We start from the raw sequence: 19,837 nt of genomic DNA on the forward strand, positions 1-19,837 counted from the left end.
CATAGGCCAACTGGTATATGTAAATCGCGTTATAATTAGTACAGAGTTTAAAGGTCACGTATCAGGCGTATCGACTCCCTTACTCAACGGCTTTGTCATGCACATATTCAATAATGTTTACGGTCACTATTGTACAGATCAATGTGCAGGTTTTAGACATACATCAGCCGTTGTGTGAGTCATGAACTCTTTTGTACTACGACAAGGGGTTGAAGCCAAAGGGTCGACTGTTATATTTTAGTCGCTGAACCGTTGCTCTCCCCGTGAACCGTTAATTGCCTTCTCTTTCATCTGTACCTGTAGCAGGGACAAGATAATCTGGACTTTCATCAACTTCAGGTAGGAAATAATATATTTATAAGCGGACAAATTGAATAGTAAGCTACGCTTCTTTGTAGCAGAGTTTGAGAATTGTATTTCCCGGCCACCGAAATAATATGAACAGGGGCACCGCGTCCCTCCCCCTTGAAGCCCTTGCCACCATAAAGGCATGGACACTCACTGCCACAGTGCATTTGTCACCTCAATGGTTCACTGTATTAACTGACCGTTTAAACCTTCATTATTCTTGTAAAAGATAACGTGTCAGGGTTGCAGCAATACCAATTCTGTCATACCACAATTTGTTGTTTCCATTGCCCAGCATACTCGTTGCCAATGTGTAGCTTCACTTCACAGCTGCACCTGCTGTTGTATCGCATCGGTTGGGCCCAATTTCATAGAGCTGCTAAGCACACAAATTTGCTTAAAAATGTCTACATTCATAAAAACAGGAATACCAGCCAAATTTCCACGTGATTTTCAGGATAAGCAAACAACAGCTGAATCAGCAACAAGCAATTTATGCAACAAATGGAAATTTGGTTGGTAATCGGGAAAAGTTTCCGTATGGCGCCACCACTTTTTCATTCGAAATAAAATAATATAGTATCTAATTTACCTGATTGATATATCTCTTTTTGTAAAAATGAGTGAAAATGTGGTGGCGCCATACGGAAAGTTATCCGTGTCTTGAAGTTTAGCGAAATGTTGTAGTAAAATAATAATATAACAAAAAATAGATAGTTTAAAAAAAGGTGATGAATAGGCGATAATAACTGTTTCAAGATGATAACAACATTTCTTAAAATTAGATTTTAAAAATCTCAGTTCTGAGTGGATGGGGGAAGGGGGGGGGGGCAAGGCAAATGAATGTGTATGACTCAGGCAAATGGATGTGTATGAATTAGACAAATCATAATAAGAATAGATTTGTTTCAGAGTTTGTGATGTCCCTGGTAATTATTTATGCTCCCACTCTAACAGCTAAATATAGATGTTTATTTTGACTATAAACAAACTGTAAAGCGAAAGTTTATGCTATCCACTCATACAGGTGTAATTGCACTACACAACCATAGAGAAAGGAACAGTATAGGCCTTATACAACAGAGCTATACAGTTGTATAGTATTATCATGGTACACTACACCACAATAGGTCTGTCGTTGAGTTTAATATTTACATAATAGAAATGTACTACTACTAAAGATAATAATGCGCCATGGACTAGGAACACCGTCTGGTTGATGTCTTCATGATACCTCCAGATACACAGACCAATTGGCGTAACTTTACATTGGTTTCATGTGGTTTTAACCCTGGACTCTGGAGTTGTTCGGAGACCATGGAACTGAGCCTCAAATCCTCGTGTTCCTTTTATCCACTGAAATTTCCCATCATTGATTGAGATACATTTGGGGATTACAAAAGGAACAATCTACATGCAAAAGCTACATTCCTATCTGACTTGCCCCATGCATTTGGTGGTCGATTACACAACAAAGCGAGTTGTATTTTGTTAGGTGAGTTATGCAACAGTCAAAAGTGCGGGCATAATATAGGCAATGAATAATTGGCTTAAAGGCAGTGGACACTATTGGTAATTACTCAAAATAATTATTGGCATAAAACCTTACTTTGTAACGAGTAATGGGGAGAGGCTGATGGTATAAAACGTTGTGAGAAACAGCTCCCACTGAAGTGACCTAGTTTTGGAGAAGGGAGTAATTTTCCACGAATTTGATTTCGAGACCTCAAGTTTAGAACTTGAGGTCTCGAAATCAACCATCTACACGCACACAACTTCGTGTGACAAGGGTGTTTTTTTCTTTCATAGTTTTCTTGCAACTCCGACGACCGATCGAGCTCAAATTTTCACAGGTTTGTTATTTTATGCATATGTTGAGATACACCAAGAGAGAAGACTGGTCTTTGACAATTACCAATAGTGATCACTGTCTTTAATCTCATAGAAAAGATGACACTGCATTTCACCTGGTAACCCTTTCTTTTCTATCCTGTCTGGCCTACTTCACTTGGCCTCTTTTCCCCTGGCATGTGTTGCTAGTTTTTTTCTTCTCTATGTTCCCTTGTCATTTTGAGTTTTGTCGTGCTCCTTATTGTATGTGTGAATGCCGAATAATTGATACTAATAATTAAAAGCTGCAAGAGGAAAGCCTCTTCATCAATTTAACATTTCACTGTATCCTGAGTTTTGTTGTTGACAATCAATGCCCCTAATTCTTAGTTCTTTCATCCTCCACCATCTTGTGTTTTGTCTCCCATTTTCCTGTTAGGGGCCCAATAATTGGTTGATTTTACTTCACTCAGCAGCAGGAGAAAAAACCTCTTCTCTATCATTGACAAGATATGCCCATACGATCTTAAAGGCTGTGGACACTATTGGTAATTGTCAAAGACCAGTCTTCTTACTTGGTGTATCTCAACATATGCATAAAATGACAAACCTGTGAAAATTTGAGCTCAATCGGCCATCGAACTTGCGAGATAATAATGAAAGAAAAAACACCCTTGTCGCACATAGTTGTGTGCGTTTAGATGGTTGATTTCGAGACCTCAAGTTCTAAAATGTGAGGTCTCGAAATCAAATTCGTGGAAAATTGCTTCTTTCTTGAAAACTATGTCACTTCAGAGGGAGCCGTTTCTCACAATGTTTTATACCATCAACCTCTCCCCGTTACTCGTCACAAAGTAAGGTTTTATACTAATAATTATTTTGAGTAACTGCCTTTAATTCATCTATCCTACTTGTGTTTAATTGTCTCTCTCGTTTTCTTGTTCGGTTCTTTGAAGTCAAATAAGTTGGTTGATTTGCAGGAGGACACCCTCTGCCATTATATCGACAACTGAATGTTGTGTCAGTGTTTTGTTTATGGAGAAAATCCGGCCAAAACACATGGCATACTTTTTGTTTTTAATTATTACTGAATCGATTAAAGGGCCTGTAGGCGAGAAAACCCAACATTTGAGAATTTATAAGAGAATAAGAGTTTGCAAACCTGACATAGTGGGAACCTAGTTCATGGAGGTTTTATTTGCTCCAACAAATTGACCGCACGTGACTTTATAACGTTATTATGGTTGTACCATAACCAAAAGCCAACAAAGAAAATAAACATTAAACCCTCGTGCTTATAAAAATAAATGCCTTATCGTTACAGTTATATGATTATAGTTAATGATTAGCGATATGATAACAAGTGGAAATACTACATCCAACTGTGCAACGATGAGTAAGGCCAACAGCAAATAAAAAACGTGTTTAGTGTCCTGCCTTTTTGAAAAAGGAAAAAGGAAATTGTTTTTCTTTTTAGACAACAGGCTTGGCTTACATTTATGTTATTATCGTTAAAATATTGTATCATCTTTTGAATTTTGTTTATAATCCTATATGAAAAAGGAAGCGGACTCTTAAAAGGGAAGCCGGCGGGACGCAGTACATGTTTTTTTAATTTTTTTATTTTTTTTTATAGACCTAACACGGTGTAATGAAGGTTTTTATATTATCAGCGATTACAATCATGCTGCACACCGCAACGTGATAAACTAAGTCAACATGAATATGGGCTGATTTTTTTTTCAGGGTGGAACCAAACCCACCTGGAGTTAGAGACACATTGCAGGTCATACAACATTGGTGGGATATTATCCACTGTTTGCCTCATTGAAGTTGCATGCTGTGTATGTAATTTGTTGTTTGGGTTTAAAAAAGACAGTTTGTCTGCCGGGAGCGGGAATTGAACCAACGACATCTGTGGGTTAACTAACGTCTCTTGTGGTTTATTACCTGATGTACTGTTTATGTAAGTATGTACATTGTTAACCCTAACTAAATCGCTTCAAAATGTACCCATAAGTTTCTCTTGTTGTTTCATACATTGTTCGGAATAATAACGGTTTAGAATTTGTTGTGACCACTTAGGTCCAACTTTTGACCTCCATCAATATAATATAGATCAATGGGTCCGGAGGAAGGGTTCCTTTCAATTACTTCATGGTCCCTCATGCTTTCTTTAACGCACGACGAAGGGAACAATATTATGCACCTTCAAAGGCACTGGACACATTTGGTAATTGTCAAAAGACCAGTCTTCTCATTACTTGGTGTATCTCAAGATATGCATAAAATAACAAACCTATGAAAGTTTGGGCAGAATTGGCCTTCGAAGTTGCAAGAGAATAATGGAAAAACACCCCTCTTGCATTACTTTGACAGGTGCATATTAAAAATGCTTCTTAATATTTGAGTGTGAAACTACCTCTTTCTCACAAACTACGTTACTTCAGAGAAGGCCGTTTCTCACAATGTTTTATACTACAACAACTCTCTATTGCTCGTTACCAAATCGGTTTTGATGCTTACAATAATTTTGAGTAAATACCAGAGCCCAATTTCATAGAGCTGCTAAGCACAAAAATTTGCTTAGCATGAAATTTCTTCCTTGATAATAACAGGATTACAAACAAAATTTCCATTTGTTGCATATTGTTATTGGTATTCAGCTATTGTTTGCTTATCCTGAAAATCACTTGAAAATTTTGTTGGTAATCCTGTTATTATCAAGGAAGAAATTTCATGCTAAGCAATTTTTTGTGCTTAGCAGCCCTATGAAATTGGGCCCAGGCCAGTAGAGCCTTGAAACGGGCCCAAATGTTCGAATACGTACGAGACTTGCGCATCAGTAATATCCTAACAACACATTCTGTTTGTTTTGTTTACCTCGGCTTTGATTTAATTTGCACAAGGAACATGAAAGCCATTGTTGTTTCGGTTTCTGGTATCAGGATTTGTGTTTACTTGTTAATGTTTGACCTTGTTGTTTCACATAATCGAAGACCTGTAAATACATGATTAAGTCTGAGTAGTAGTTATTGTATTATCCGAGTTTAATGTGCCCCAGAAAGTTTGCTGACCCCAAAGGCAAAGGTCATACGGAAGGTGACCTCATTGCTGGAAGGGCGTCGTCACATTGTCTTCGATAAAGTTCGAGTTGTTATATTTAGAGCACCCCGTAAAACGTTGTTCATTCAATTGTTGACCAACTTCTCAATAGCGTAGGTGCATTCTGCTATACCTCTACCAGCCAGGCTCTTGGTGGATGATACCAAAGCATGCATCCTTGTTGACTGTGAAGGGTAGCCCTATTTCAGCCACATGTGTAAGTGACAATGTGCCCCTGTGTGCAATGTTTTTGTTTGTACCACACGCTGGCCATAGCATACACGCATAAGGTATGGGCGCTTTCCCAGATCCCTTCACTGTTGAACCCGTGGCCAGCGTGTGGTACGAAAAAAAAAATGCCCCTGGGTTTGCCTGATGAAGGCCGGACGAACAAGGCGATCACTCATAAAAAAACACACCAAAATTTACGGGTCAGAATCTTCGTCTTGTGTTCTTCGTCCGATCTTCGTCCTGTGTTGCCTGACCCATTTCTGGATCTGTATAGTGACCCCAGAATCCGCGTCAATTCTGACTCGGGAGTTTTTAGCGTGTAACATTATGGCGGAGTAGTGTGTCCTTTCCTTGGAGCTTCAATACACTTGAGCTATGTTATTCTAACGGGTCATTTTGTTTATGCTTACTTGCAGGTAACTTTAGCCGAACATAAACCACAAGCTCAATAGTTTACCTATCTATGAGAAAATAATGGCAGAGAGGTAGCCAATGGATAAAGAAAATACCGCCGTGTTAACGTCTGGGGGCGGGGAAGTCGAAAACGGTTTTAACAACCCCAGTTACAACAACGAGATGGAGACATCAAACTATCAGAATGGGGATAGCACCCATGGGCGGGGCGAAGTGGAGATCCGGAATCTCAATGGAGGAAAAACCCGGAGAATGAGTGCATCTTCGGACGATCCGGATGACTACGTGAGGTACGGCTGGCTCGGGTTCCGGCCAGGGTGTCTTCAGTTCCTGAACAACCCCAAGGGGTACCTGGTGTTCCTGAGTTGGTTCGCCCTCGTGCAGGGCATGACGGTGAATGGTTTCATCTACGTCATCACGTCTACGCTGGAGAAACGGTTCTCCCTGCCGAGCGTCCAGAGCGGATCCATCAGCAGCTGTTACGATTTCTCCGTCATGGTCATCATCGTCTTCGTCACGTACATTGGTGAGAAGAGCCACAAGCCCAAGTGGCTAGGAACTGGTTCCCTGATCTTTGTTCTAGGCTCCATCGTATTCATGCTGCCACACTTCCTGACACCAGACTATGACGTCATGCCGTCTGATGTCGACACGTGCGATCCGAACCGGGCCGAAGTTCCGGGCTGCAATGCTGGGGATACTAGTTTAAGTAACTATTTCTGGATGTTTGTGGCGGCGCAGGCGCTGCATGGAATAGGTGCCTCACCTCTGTACACACTTGGTGTGACGTATCTTGATGAAAACGTCAATCCGGTGAGCGTGTCACTTTATGTAGGTGAGTAAACATGTTCACTATGGTCTAGTGATTAGACTGCAGGACTTGCAATCACAAGGTTGTGGGTTCGAATCCTACCAAAGCTAAACGCTGATTTTACAATGACTGGAATATTGTCGTCTAGTTACTGAATCTCAATTCCTTGATTTGCGCAATTCGAAATCATAATTATGACTTAAACTCATTATTTGGGAAGATCACCTACAAACAAAATGTAGGTGATCTTGACATTGCCTTGACTCTTGGATGATTTTATCTCTGTTGTGTATTGTCCGCTGTTATTGAGTATATTTAATGTTATCTACTATAGTTTTATCTTGATGTTTGCGTTTTTGCTCCTTGTTCATCTGCTTGTTCAGCCTGTTAAGCTGCTACAAGCAGATTTGAATAAGCCAATATACTAATAGTATTCAGATATCCGGAAAACCATAACGGAAAAAGAAATATAACTTTTCTTGTCCATGTTTTTCAACTCTACTGCATTTTATAATTATTTTTACGAACTCTCGTCATAATCAATTTTTCATAAATATGAACAAAATGAACATTACAGATTTTCATTGAAGATAATAATTATACAAATCTCTATTATTGTTGGTACATATAACAGGTGTTTTCCAGGCCGTTACTACTCTGGGTCCAGCAATCGGATATCTTGTCGGTGGTCTGTTCCTAGGAATATATACAGACTTCCCTAAGGAGCCTAACGAGTAAGTAAATCCTCCTTGTCATCTGTTTCGATTTAGCTTCTGAACATTTCATTTTAAATGATTTTTTTTTACTTCCACGGTGGGAAACATTAGGGATGTATACATTCTCATGAAGACGGTCAGAGCATACTGATCGAAACGTCGAGTTTTCAAACCACTTGTTCTGTTCAGAATCACCACAATTCCTAAAGAACACGAACATGATGTATGTCATATTAAAGATTGGTGAAATCGCGCCACGTGTCATCCTTTATTTCGCCCGAACGCTCCTAAATTTAATATAGGAGTCCCATATGGATAATTGTAGGACGGTTCGTAGCGTCGTTTCCAAAATATTCGTTCCCCGCCCGTTTGTATAATCGACTTTCAAGGTATTGTCACATTTGGGGTTTACACAACGTTTTAGAGACCGGGGTGGGCGAGTTTCCGTATCTGTACTGTGATTTTTTTGTGAAAATTGTTCAACAAACAATGTGTGGAATATGAGTGAATTATATTAAGAAAAAATGAATGCATTTTGTACAAGCATTGTCGCAGAATATAATACCACTTTTAAAATGACTTCCATTTCTCTTGTCCAAACTTCACCTCGTAATTATGTTCAATAAGGCACTTCACTAAAATGTACTTAACATTTTTGGTCAACGTTTTACACAACTTATACGATCCCACCATTTTGGAGATTGTGTCGATCAACCATTGAGATTGTCACTGGATGGAATTGCTGGACGAGACGGATAAACTCGTAGCAAAACGCAAAATTCAATTTGGCAAAGTGCAACTGCGTTTTAATGTGTAATGTTTTTTGCTGCTCTTTGCAGAGGAATAAATGCAGATCATCCACTATGGATCGGCGCGTGGTGGCTGGGTCTCGTCATGCCAGCCTGTTTGGGAATACTCGTCGTCATGCCCTTATATGGATTCCCAAGATACCTGAAAGGTGAGAGGTCATTTTCTGATTGTGCGTCCCAATATATAGGGACAACATTTGAAAGTTGGCATTGTAAATGAATGTCCGAATAAAGTCATAGCACAGCAAAGCAGTTGTTCACTTGACACAAGTTTCTTTAAAATCCTCTGTTGCTACAGACTGGAGCTGCGAATGTTTTGAAAATGAAAGTCCAAGTGAAGTTTGTCAATTGTTTGCGCTTGTTTAAATTTTTGAGCTCAACTTGCATAGTATAAAATGCCCGATATGGGGCAGTGTGTATCCCCACATATTCTCATAAATTAACCATAGAGAAAGGTCAACACTGACTGTTTTCCTTGTGTACAGAAGTATTCCCCCTAAATCCCTCAAAGGAATTCCCAAGATTCCAGGTATACACAATGAAGACACACAGTGGGGGAAGTGCACCATTCCACACATTGAGCCCCCAAACTGGTTTCAACTGTGACCACTGCATGCTGACACAACACCTTAAACACAGCCTGCAACACGCAGGTTCACAAAACTGACCCTTAACACACTTGGATTCCATTTATAATGCCGCAAAAACACCATTTGCTTTGTTACATCCACTTCAGCGTTCCCTTAATGGGAATATCTAGAGCGTAAGTTATTAAGTGTAAAGTCGAAGAGAGCATTAAAGGGAAGGTACACTATATTGGTAAATTGTCAAAGACTAGTCTTCTCACTTGGTGTACCTATGCATAAAATAACAAACCTGTGAGAATTTGAGCTTGATTGGTCGTCGGAGTTTGGAGAAATGATGAAAGAAAAAAAAAACACCCCTGTTGGACGAATTTGTGTGCTTTCAGATAGGAATAAAAGACTTCTACCTAGAAGTCTTTTATTATTTTAGTTAGAAATTACCTCTATTTCAAAATCTGTGCTACTTCAGAGGGAGCCGTTTCTCACAATGTTTTATACTATCAACAGCTCTCCAATGCTCTTTACCGAGTCAGTTTTTAAGTTAATATTTGTTTTGAGTAATTACCAAACGTGTACCTTCCCTTTAAACAAGTATCTACATACAAACGTATTTTATAATGCATTGTTGTAGGTTTGACCCGAGTGCAACCAGTGCATTTTTTTAATCACTGTACAGTTTTGCTGTTTCTATCTTGAACAGCTTTTAGAGGCTTACCAAACAGAACGTACATAACCCATGTGGTTTTTGAACCACTTGATTGTTTTATTCCTGTATAAATATAAAAATATACAATGAAACAAACCTGTGAAAAAAACATCTTAGAACACTGGCTTTTTGAGGCTTACTAAAGAGAAAATAACTATACAATCCACGTGGTTCTTGAACCGTTTGATTATTTTATTCCTGTATAGAAATATACAATGAAACTAAAAACCTGTGAAAAAAAAAAATCATTTCAAAAGGCACTGTAACGTTTTTGAGATATGCTGAAACTTCGGAGTGATTATATCCATGAAGGAAGAATAACCCGTATTGGAATACATAATATGAGAACCGTTACTGTCAGTAACGCTTCTCAGATCTCGGGGATCAAAGCTGATATATGTTTTCCATTTTCGATATTACTTCACTAGTTAAAAGGATTCTCAAAATGATTTCGAAATTGTATGATGTAGGCCTAGGCCTACTTCTACATTTCAAGTCAGTGTTTATTGCCATATTTAAAGGGGGGATAATCAAACCACATTCATTCTCTCACGTAACCCATAGCTGATGACATAAACAAAAAAACAATAATGGTTATTAATTAAACGTTAATGGTTATTAAATATTTCACGTGAATGGACTATTTATAAATGAACAGAGGTTTTTCCACCCATCAATTATCAGCCCTGTTGGGGTGTGGTGGATAATCTATTAAAGGAACACGTTGCCTTGAATCGGACGAGTTGGTCTTTAAAAAGCGTTTGTAACCCTTTTTTGAATATAAAATGCATATGGTTGGAAAGATGTTTTAAAAGTAGAATACAATGATCCACTCAAGATTGCCTCGAAATATATTGTGCGAACTAACACGGTCTGCCATTTATGGGAGTCAAAACTTTGACTCCCATAAATGGCCGACCGTGTTAGTCGACGAGGTAAAAGGAAAACTGTGCAATTTCGAGGCATGTTTGTGTGGATCACTGTATTCTACTTTTACAACATCTTTCTACCCATGCATTTTATACAAAACGGTTACAAAGGTTTTTCAAAGACCAACTCGACCGATCCAAGGCAACGTGTTCCTTTAATATTATAATATTGTGTCCACCACATCTGCCTCTGGCTTATGCAAATGCAGTTGGGAAATCCACATTATCGAACGTCATCATGCCCAACTTGCTTATATAACGCACTTCCACCTCTAAATTAATACTCGAGTATTAATTGTAGCAAGATAGTATTACAAGATAGCTTTAAAAGACAACACTCAGTGCACAAAACCTCAATCTAGATATCCAATTGATAATTAAACATGTCGAGGTACCTCATAATTAATGCGCGATTTACATGAATGTTACAGAATTGGTAAGAAACAAAAATCGTGAATCTCACGGACTTACATAAAACTTACAAGGTCTATTCATGATGATAATTGAAAACATCCCTTGAAATTATTCGGTCTGAAATGTCATATTTGATGAGAAAAAATAATCTAACTTCGCGTTTGGAGTTTTTCCGCTCAGTGAGCGTTTTCTTCATTTTTATTTTGGCATCGATGTAATGCAAAATTTGTAATCGGTTTTTCACTATTCTCTCGTGTCACAGAATGGCCGATCAATCTCAAACTTCTACAGATTTGTCAGTTTATGTATATGGTGGATTACATAAAGTGCTTACACTGCCAGCAACTGTTTGTTAGCAAAAACCAATTCTGTAATGTTCCTGTTAGTGTATAACAGAAATCTCTTTTGGTCATCTATTTGATGAGCAAACAAACACACAAATATTTCTGGTATTAATAAAGAGCGTCAACACCGGGCTATAGAATTTAGCCTTCAATGACAAAGCGTTGATTTGAACTACTTAAACACGAGCCTCACGAGCAAGGCCAGTATTGTGGATGGACTGTAAACACACGACTAGAATATTCAATAATAAAATCGATCTGCCGGCACGTTTGGCGAAGGGATAAACATACAATATTAAAATATAATAGGGATATTGATCTACCTTGGTGCATATTTAATACATGATTGCTCAACAGAGTGAATACAACGATATAATCATGGCCTTTCTAACACCTTTTCACATCATTGAATGAGAGAGCTTATACACACGTCATTTAATTTTTATTTTTCAAGGCTAGAGCTGACAAAATGTTTGCAGAAAGTGTCAATTTTTTGTGTGATTAAATACATGAAATAATAACAAACTTGTGAAAATCTGGGCGTTATCCGTTTTTGTGCGAGTCAGGAAAAAAAAAGAGAGGGTGATAACCCATGCATAATGTTTATGATGTGAAATTCACAGCCGGCCCTAATGGTTGTAACATTCCAAATCAGCTTTGCGTTTGTTGTTGTTGTTGTTGCGTTTGTTTTGTTGTGTTGCTGCTGCTGCTGCTGTTGTTGTTGTGTTGTTGTTTTGTTGGTGTTGCTGTTGGTTTTTTTTTTTTTTTTTTTTTTTTTTTTGGGGGGGGGGGTGGGTTTAGTGGTGTTTTTTCTCGAATATGAACTCATTTCAGAGGGGATATTTCACAAAATAAAAACTGTTCCATTATGGAACTAAACGATGTTATTTTAACCCTCGATTATTCTGTAAAATACCTTTAAATAACATGTGATGAGTTGATCGCGTTAACGCTCATCATTTTAATGAACGATTATCATTTGAATGTAATTAGCACAAATCTACGACACAATTCCCTACAGAATATCAACTGGAGTCGTCAATTTTGACAAAGAATAAACCTTTGTTTATCTTTCTTGGTTTAATATATTGTTAATTGTCTGTCATTTACTCATTAATGTTTTTTTGTGCTTCAGATCATAAGAAAGTGCTTGCTGCAAAAGTGGCTGAGAATCAGAAAGGGACAGACTTCGAAGCCCGCAGTGATTCAGGTACAGATGAAACATAAACCGGTGTACAATAAATAGCCTATATACAAACTCTTTAAACTCGACTTATGTAAAACCGATCAGCCATGACCGCTGAAAAAATCAAACAAAAATGGAATATTTTGTTTACAGCACTTTAATTTTGGAGACCCTTGATCCCATCTTATGAGCCTGCCATAATATCTGCTGGACCTAAACGAAGTGGAAATCTAAAAGCCATCACTTATTGGTGCTCTCGTGTAAACATCGCCGTCCATTCACGCGTAATGCATGTCTTTGAAGGTCTTTTATCAATACTCGTCTTCTCACCCGCAGGAATGATTGGAAGTGTGAAGGATTTTCCCATGGCCATCTGGACACTCTTCAAGAATCTGCCCTTTATGTTCATCAACTTGGGTCTCATCACAGAGTGGATGATTCTATCCAGTATAGCTGCATTCGGACCCAAGTTTTTAGAGTCGCAGTTCAATCTGACATCGGGTTTCTCAGCGATAATAGCTGGTAAATTTGACACCTTAGAGTTTCATTATTGTTGTTCAAGGAACATTACAGAATTGGCGTTTGCTCTAAACAGTTTTTTGGCAGTGTAAACACTTTATGTAACTCACCAAAACTGACAAACCTGTTGAAGTTTGAGATCGATCGGCCATCTGGGTCACGAAAAAATAGTGAAAAACCGATTACACATTTTGCATGACATCGATTAAAAAGAAATGAATAAAACACCAAACGGGAAATTAGTTGTTTTTTTCTCATCAAATTTATGACATTTCAGCCAGAAATATTTCGAGGGATGTTTTCTACTATCATCATCATTAGACCGTGTAAGTTTTATGTAAACCTGTGATAGTAGACGGGTATATTTTCTACATATCTGTAATTTTCCTTTAAAGGCAATGGACACTATTGGTAATTACTCAAAATAGTTGTTAGCATAAAACCTTACTTGGTAACGAGTAATTGGGAGAGGTTGATAGTATAATTATAATTTTTTGAGAAACGGCTTCCTCTGAAGTGAAGTAGTTTTCGAGAAAGAAGTAAATTTTCCAAGAATTTGATTTCGAGATTTGAGATTTAGAATTTGAGGTCTCGAAATCAAGCATCTGTAAACACACAACTTCGTGTGGCAGTTTTTTTTTCTTTCATTACTATCTCACAACTTAGATGACCGATTGAGCTCAAATTTTCACAGGTTTTGTTATTTTATGCTTATGTTGAGATACACCAAGTGAGAAGACTGGTCTTTGACAATTACCAATAGTGTCCATTATCTTTAATGTAATAATTTGCACAATTTATATTTCCCCTCCATCGTCCAGGCGCCATCACGATCCCATCGGGTCTTCTAGGAGCTCTGATCGGCGGGTACATCGTCAAGAAATACCAGCTTAAGTTCCTGGGTCAGATCCGGTTGTGTTGCGCCACGCTCTGTATCTCACTCTTCCTTATGGTTGGCTTTATCTTCAACTGCTCTAGTCTTAAATTCGCGGGTGTCAATACGTTATATCAAAATACGTGAGTAACTATATACCTTCTAAATCTGACGAAATTTTTGATTATTTTAATACATGCAGAATATTTTAAAAAGAATAGCAAACCATTTTGCAGGAAGACGATAGAGAACATACTGGTCCAAATCTCAGGCTACATTTATTGCTCGGGCTACATTATGGTGCCGCACCACCGAGTCGTTTTGGAACGACCACAGCTCTTTGGTGCGGGTTCTGCTGACTCTTATTTTATTTTTTTATAACCTACAACACGGGTATGACAAATTCCTGAAGAAGATATTAAGGAGCAATTCCAAAGAGCAACATTTTAAGAAAGTTTAAGGCAATGTGCTCCCCTAAATAAACTTCTACCCATTCTTGTCATAGATCATTACCATACGAAGGAGCATTCAACCTTACCGCTGAATGTAACGATGGCTGTGTTTGTGACACGTCATACAACCCGGTTTGCGGTTCAAATAACGTCATGTATTACTCATCTTGCCACGCTGGGTGTGCCGTAAATGCCGGCAAGAACGCGGAGGGATACCAGGTAAGCTGAAGAGCAGTGACGTGTTCCAGTGAAATGAACACCATTTGGTCAGATCTGTTTTTCTACTATTTGTCAGTCAGAGGGTGCCCAAAAGTTGCGGAAGGCACTAAATATTAAACTCCATAGCGGTTCGGCTCATCGGAGAATACGCGAGCGAGAATGACCTTATGACGTCATTTTGCATATGCTTGCATCTTTTAGACATGAAAATATTAACAACCAGGTCCTAGTGGTTAGTCCACTCTTATGTAACAACTCCCCAAACCTGCTGCTACAAATGTGTTTGAATAAAGAGGTCTGAAGCAGTGCTTGCATCTTTTAAACATGAAAATATAAACAACCAGGTCCTAGTGGTTAGTCCACTCTTATGTAACAACTCCCCAAACCTGCTGCTACAAATGTGTTTGAATAAAGAGGTCTGAAGCAGTGCTTGCATCTTTTAGACATGAAAATATTAACAACCAGGTCCTAGTGGTTAGTCCACTCTTATGTAACCACTCCCCAAACCTGCTGCTACAAATGTACTTGAATAAAGAGGTCTGAAGCAGTGCTTGCATCTTTTAAACATGAAAATATAAACAAGCAGGTCCCAGTGGTTAGTCCACTCTTATGTAACAACTCCCCAAACCTGCTGCTACAAAGGTACTTTAATATAGAGGTCTGAAGCAGTACTGATCTTTTAGACATGAAAATATTAACAACCAGGTCCTAGTGGTTAGTCCACTCTTATGTAATAACTCCCTAAACCTGCTGCTACAAATGTACTTGAACAAAGAGGTCTGAAGCAGTGCTTGCATCTTTTAAACATGAAAATATAAACAAGCAGGTCCCAGTGGTTAGTCCACTAATATGTAACAACTCCCCAAACTTGCTGCTACAAATGTACTTTAATATAGAGGTCTGAAGCAGTACTGATCTTTTAGACATGAACATATTAACAACCAGGTCCTAGTGGTTAGTCCACTTTTATGTAACAACTCCCCAAACCTGCTGCTACAAATGTACTTGAATAAAGAGGTTTGAAGCAGTGCTTGCATCTTTTAAACATGAAAATATAAACAACCAGGTCCTAGTGGTTAGTCCACTCTTATGTAACAACTCCCCAAACCTGCTGCTACAAATGTACTTCAATAAAGAGGTCTGAAGCAGTACTTGCATCTTTTAGACATGAAATCATTAACAACCAGGTCCTAGTGGTTAGTCCACTCTTATGTAATAACTACCCAAACCTGCTGCTACAAATGTACTTGAATAAAGAGGTCTGAAGCAGTGCTTGCATCTTTTAAACATGAAAATATAAACAACCAGGTCACAGTGGTTAGTCCACTCTTATGTAACAACTTCCCAAACCTGCTGCTACAAATGTTCTGGAATAAAGAGGTCTGAAGCAGTACTTGCATCATTTAGACATGAAATCATTAACAACCAGGTCCTAGTGGTTAGTCTACTCTTATGTAACAACTCCCCAAACCTGCTGCGTGGGGGATCGTCACGAACCGTGCTGGAATGCTCCGAGAGCACACGAAAAGTTCCGAACCGCTGTAGAGGTTAGTTTTTAGTGCCTTCCAAAATGCAGCTAGTGTGCGGCTCCCAGACGTTATATATTCAACCACTCTTACAAAGTTGTCGGTCAAAGCAACTTAAGCCATTTTCAAAATCGCTGGCTTTGGCCTTGTCAGTAATTATGAAAAGGTATTTCACCTAATTTCTGTTTCATGATGTTTTTGTTGACATTTTTACTGAAGACAAAGTGATTCTACCAAAAAAAAAAAAAAACCGTAACGATGTGTCAGCATTTTGTGATGATTATACATAGATGAATGGTCTCTAAAGGTTTGTAACTCTATTTTACAAACTTTTTTTTGCAATCATCAGAATTATACAGATTGTGCCTGCATTTCGCCGCCTGGCTCTGACGTCACTAGTTTTGCATTGGGAGGCAAGTGTGAGGATGACTGCTCCACCATGTGGGTATTCGTCGCACTCGTATTCTCAATGGCGCTTTTTACATTCATTGCTGTGGTACCAACAATTACAGCCACAATAAGGTTAGTCTTTTCCCTGCTAGAAGGCCTATTATTGATTTGTTTACTTCTTTTTGAATGTATATGCTGAAACTGTTATTCAATAGGCATATCTTTTTTTTAAATGAATGATTCAAAGAGGCCCCCAAGACACACTTTTTCACAGCTGCCTTTCATTAAATTGTTGCGTTTCTTCCTTGCGCCATGAGCATCACTTTTTTGTGTTGGATACCGGCGCACTATTAGTGTTCTTCATCTTCTTCTTATTATTATTGTTTATCAAGACGTGCACAGCTATTGTCCCTGATTCCAGATCACTAAAGGGAGATGACAGAATGCGAGTTCTTCTGACTCTGAATCCCCATTTCTATGGTCTGGATGACCCCAGAATTAGTTAAAAATTGGGGATTTGGACTCTGACCTTAACTAAGTTTGACATAGTTTCAGGTTAGTTTGAATACTCCGCGAGTCAGTCCTCTCCAGCATTGACCATTATGGGTTTTGGACGTGCTTTAATTATGCAGTAGAATGAACCCTTCCTCTCTTCGTAAATATCGAAACAGTCGTCGTTGAAATTAAATGATTCCTTTTAAAGTTAGACTACTTTTTGTCTCTAACTTAATTTTGCAGGTGTGTTTCGCATTCACAACGTGCCCTCGCTCTTGGTGTGCAGTCCCTGATGTACCGCGCCGCAGGTAAAAGACAATCATATTTATCAGATATTGCCATGCCTATACTTTGACTGCCAAATAAACTGTTATAAATACGTTGCTACCACACCAACTCATACAGCACCAGATCCGTTTCACCTCCTTTTTCCAAGTCCAAATCGGGAAAAAACGTAAAGTTGCTGCTGGTGGTGGAGGGGAGTCAGTTTCATTTAATGACCACAGTTTCATAACCTGGATATTGTTTTTTAGTGTATGGTCGAAGGTATTGCATTGTTGTTGTTGTTGTTGTTGTTGTTGTTGTTGATGAATACTGCAAAAGCAAGCTGCAATGTTGTCTATATATTCTCGTGTTCCTGATTTGTTAATCCGGCGTGGGTTTTATTCTATTTATTGTATTGATTATCAACCTTGACTCACCTTCTATTTTTTATGCGTATTAATATTCACTGTATATTCATATTCGTTGTGTTCAATAATAACATGACCATCCTTCACTCCTCCAACAGGTTACACTCAACATCCCTGATGTACCTACTTTTATGGTCCAGTAATCCATCCTTTCATACTATACATCCTTAGTTGTCCTCACCACTTTACTCCTAATGAATCATAGCCACCAAGTGTTTCTGAAATAGAAACTTTGATTGGCTATAATTGTCCCGCCTCTTTCTGGATCCTTCTTTGAATCCCCTTTCCCCTCTCTTTTTCTATAAATGGATGTGTATTTGTTTGTACTTGTTTTATGCCCATGCAGAAGGTCCGTTTTGGATCGAAAGCTAAGGCCATCTACCCTACTCATTTCATATTCATTGTTCTGTTCACTATTATTAAATATTTTGCAATTGCTGATGGGCACCTTTTAATAAGAGTGTTCCACTTAGGAGTTTCCCTTAGGATACTCTGAATAGAACAAAGAACAAAGTGTGACAATTTTCTGCAAGCTTTGCTTCTTAATGGATACCATTGCAGTATCACATGTGTTGAGTAGGGGACTTAAACGAGTTTAATGGCGCCCTCTATAGGGACCATGTTTGTTCTAGGTGTTTTTGATACCGAGTGTGTGATTCTTATAAAGACTAGTTGATCTTCTTTTGAATGACATCACACACTTGTTCTGATATTGACAATAGTTGCTCATCTATGTGCAACCAAATAATATTGACACAATTACACTTCTGTACTGTTCATAAACACACATTTTAAACTTTATTCCCACTCCTATTTTCATACGTTTCGCTGTTGATTTACTTTCTTTGGTATTATACTGGTATTATACTGTGTAATAACTTAACTTATGATATTCTTGAAATTTTGGACTCAAAACATTTCCATTGTTTATTAAGAAACTGTTCTCTTGAATAAGGCCACACACAGTAGTTCTGCTATTAATAATGGTTGCTTGTCTATGCATGGCACCAATACTGCTCGTCTTTACAATAACGTTTTAACTTTACTTAGGCTTACATCTCTATAATTTTGTAGAAGTTATTGTTGGTGATTTATTTCCTTGGGTTTATACTGTAAAAAAACCCCGTCCGAAACCTAAAAAAACTTGCAGTATCCTAGATAGGACTGTTGACTCATAGACATGTCTGTTGGTTATTAAAAATGTTAAAGTCAAACCGACAATTTGAAAATCTCGTGTTAATTTCACGAAACAACATTTTAACCATAATTATTTCCATCTCTATTTCACAAACATAGGCCTAATGTTCTGTGGTGATTTACTGTATTTTATTTAATGCTGTGCAAAAAAACCAAAAAAAACCCACATGAAATCTAAATTAAACTTAGGTATCCTAGACAGGCCTATCGATTAAAAAAATGGTTCCTTCTTTATAACGAATTTTCAAGTAAAACCGCCATTTTGAAATTCTCCTCTTGCTACTATTTTCACCAGGGACCGTACCAGGCCCGATCATCTTCGGTTCCATCATCGACAGATCCTGCGTCCTATGGGAGAATTCCTGCGGTGATTCCAGGCAGTGCTGGTTGTACGACAATACATCCATGAGCATCAATGTGTTCATCCTGCTAGCGTCACTCAAACTGGGCTCCATCTTGTTCTACGTAGCGTGTGCGTTGTCATATAGACCGCCACCAAGCGTCGAAGACGTGCAAGTGAAAACGCCGTCGTACAACAAGAAGCAGGAAGTCAGCACGGTGTCGACGCAAAATACAGAAATGTAGATTCAGTCAAGACTTTTTTTGTTTCATTTTGGGTTTTGTATCTTGTTTATCATTGAATAAGGGAATGTGTTAATACTAGGTTCATTACCATGCAATCAGCCTAAAGGGAGGACCTTACTGGTAACCAATCCAAAAGTTAAGTACGATAAAACTTTTAACAACAATAAAGAGCAATGGAAAGTTGTTGATATTATAAAACGGTTTCATAGACAACATCCTTTCACGTTATGTTGCTTTAGATAAAGAGATAACTTTCCCCCTTCAAACTATTTTGACTGGGCACAAGAGTCTATGCAACAATGATATTTGTGTCTTTACTTTCTTGAAACTTCGATGACCAAATGGGCCCAAATTTTCACAGGTTTGTTATTGTATGCATGTTGGGATACACCATGCGAAGATAAATTAACACACTGCCTTTGATGAGTAAGTCACAGAGTTTACATTTGGGTCGAATTTCA

General features: G+C 38.3%; 1 protein-coding gene across 2 annotated transcripts; it reads left to right on the forward strand.

Moving 5' to 3' along the window:
* The first annotated feature begins 151 nt into the window (after window positions 1–151).
* On the forward strand, window positions 152–19,377 carry LOC139949779 (solute carrier organic anion transporter family member 4A1-like). Of its 2 annotated transcripts, none has more exons than XM_071948317.1 (11): window positions 152–339; window positions 5,931–6,763; window positions 7,374–7,473; window positions 8,295–8,413; window positions 12,377–12,451; window positions 12,764–12,949; window positions 13,768–13,963; window positions 14,326–14,491; window positions 16,367–16,539; window positions 17,146–17,210; window positions 19,087–19,377. In XM_071948317.1, the coding sequence occupies exons 2-11, from the start codon at window positions 6,007–6,009 to the stop codon at window positions 19,374–19,376; spliced, it is 2,127 nt and encodes a 708-aa protein (XP_071804418.1). In that variant the 5' UTR covers window positions 152–339; window positions 5,931–6,006; the 3' UTR covers window position 19,377. The 2 variants fall into 2 exon arrangements, with proteins under 2 accessions (XP_071804418.1, XP_071804420.1); XM_071948319.1 differs by lacking the exon at window positions 152–339 and adding an exon at window positions 3,968–4,144.
* Window positions 19,378–19,837: the final 460 nt, after the last annotated feature.

This window comes from Asterias amurensis, chromosome 17, assembly GCF_032118995.1.
Source record: "Asterias amurensis chromosome 17, ASM3211899v1".
NCBI lineage: Eukaryota > Metazoa > Echinodermata > Asteroidea > Forcipulatida > Asteriidae > Asterias > Asterias amurensis.

Excerpts from the sequence above, each read along its gene's own strand:
- LOC139949779 (XM_071948317.1), top strand. The coding sequence starts at position 6,007 with ATGGATAAAGAAAATACCGCCGTGTTAACGTCTGGGGGCGGGGAAGTC. Across the intron at positions 8,414-12,376 it reads ATTCCCAAGATACCTGAAAG|ATCATAAGAAAGTGCTTGCT; the intron begins GTGAGAGGTCAT and ends TTTGTGCTTCAG. Across the intron at positions 12,452-12,763 it reads CGAAGCCCGCAGTGATTCAG|GAATGATTGGAAGTGTGAAG; the intron begins GTACAGATGAAA and ends TCTCACCCGCAG.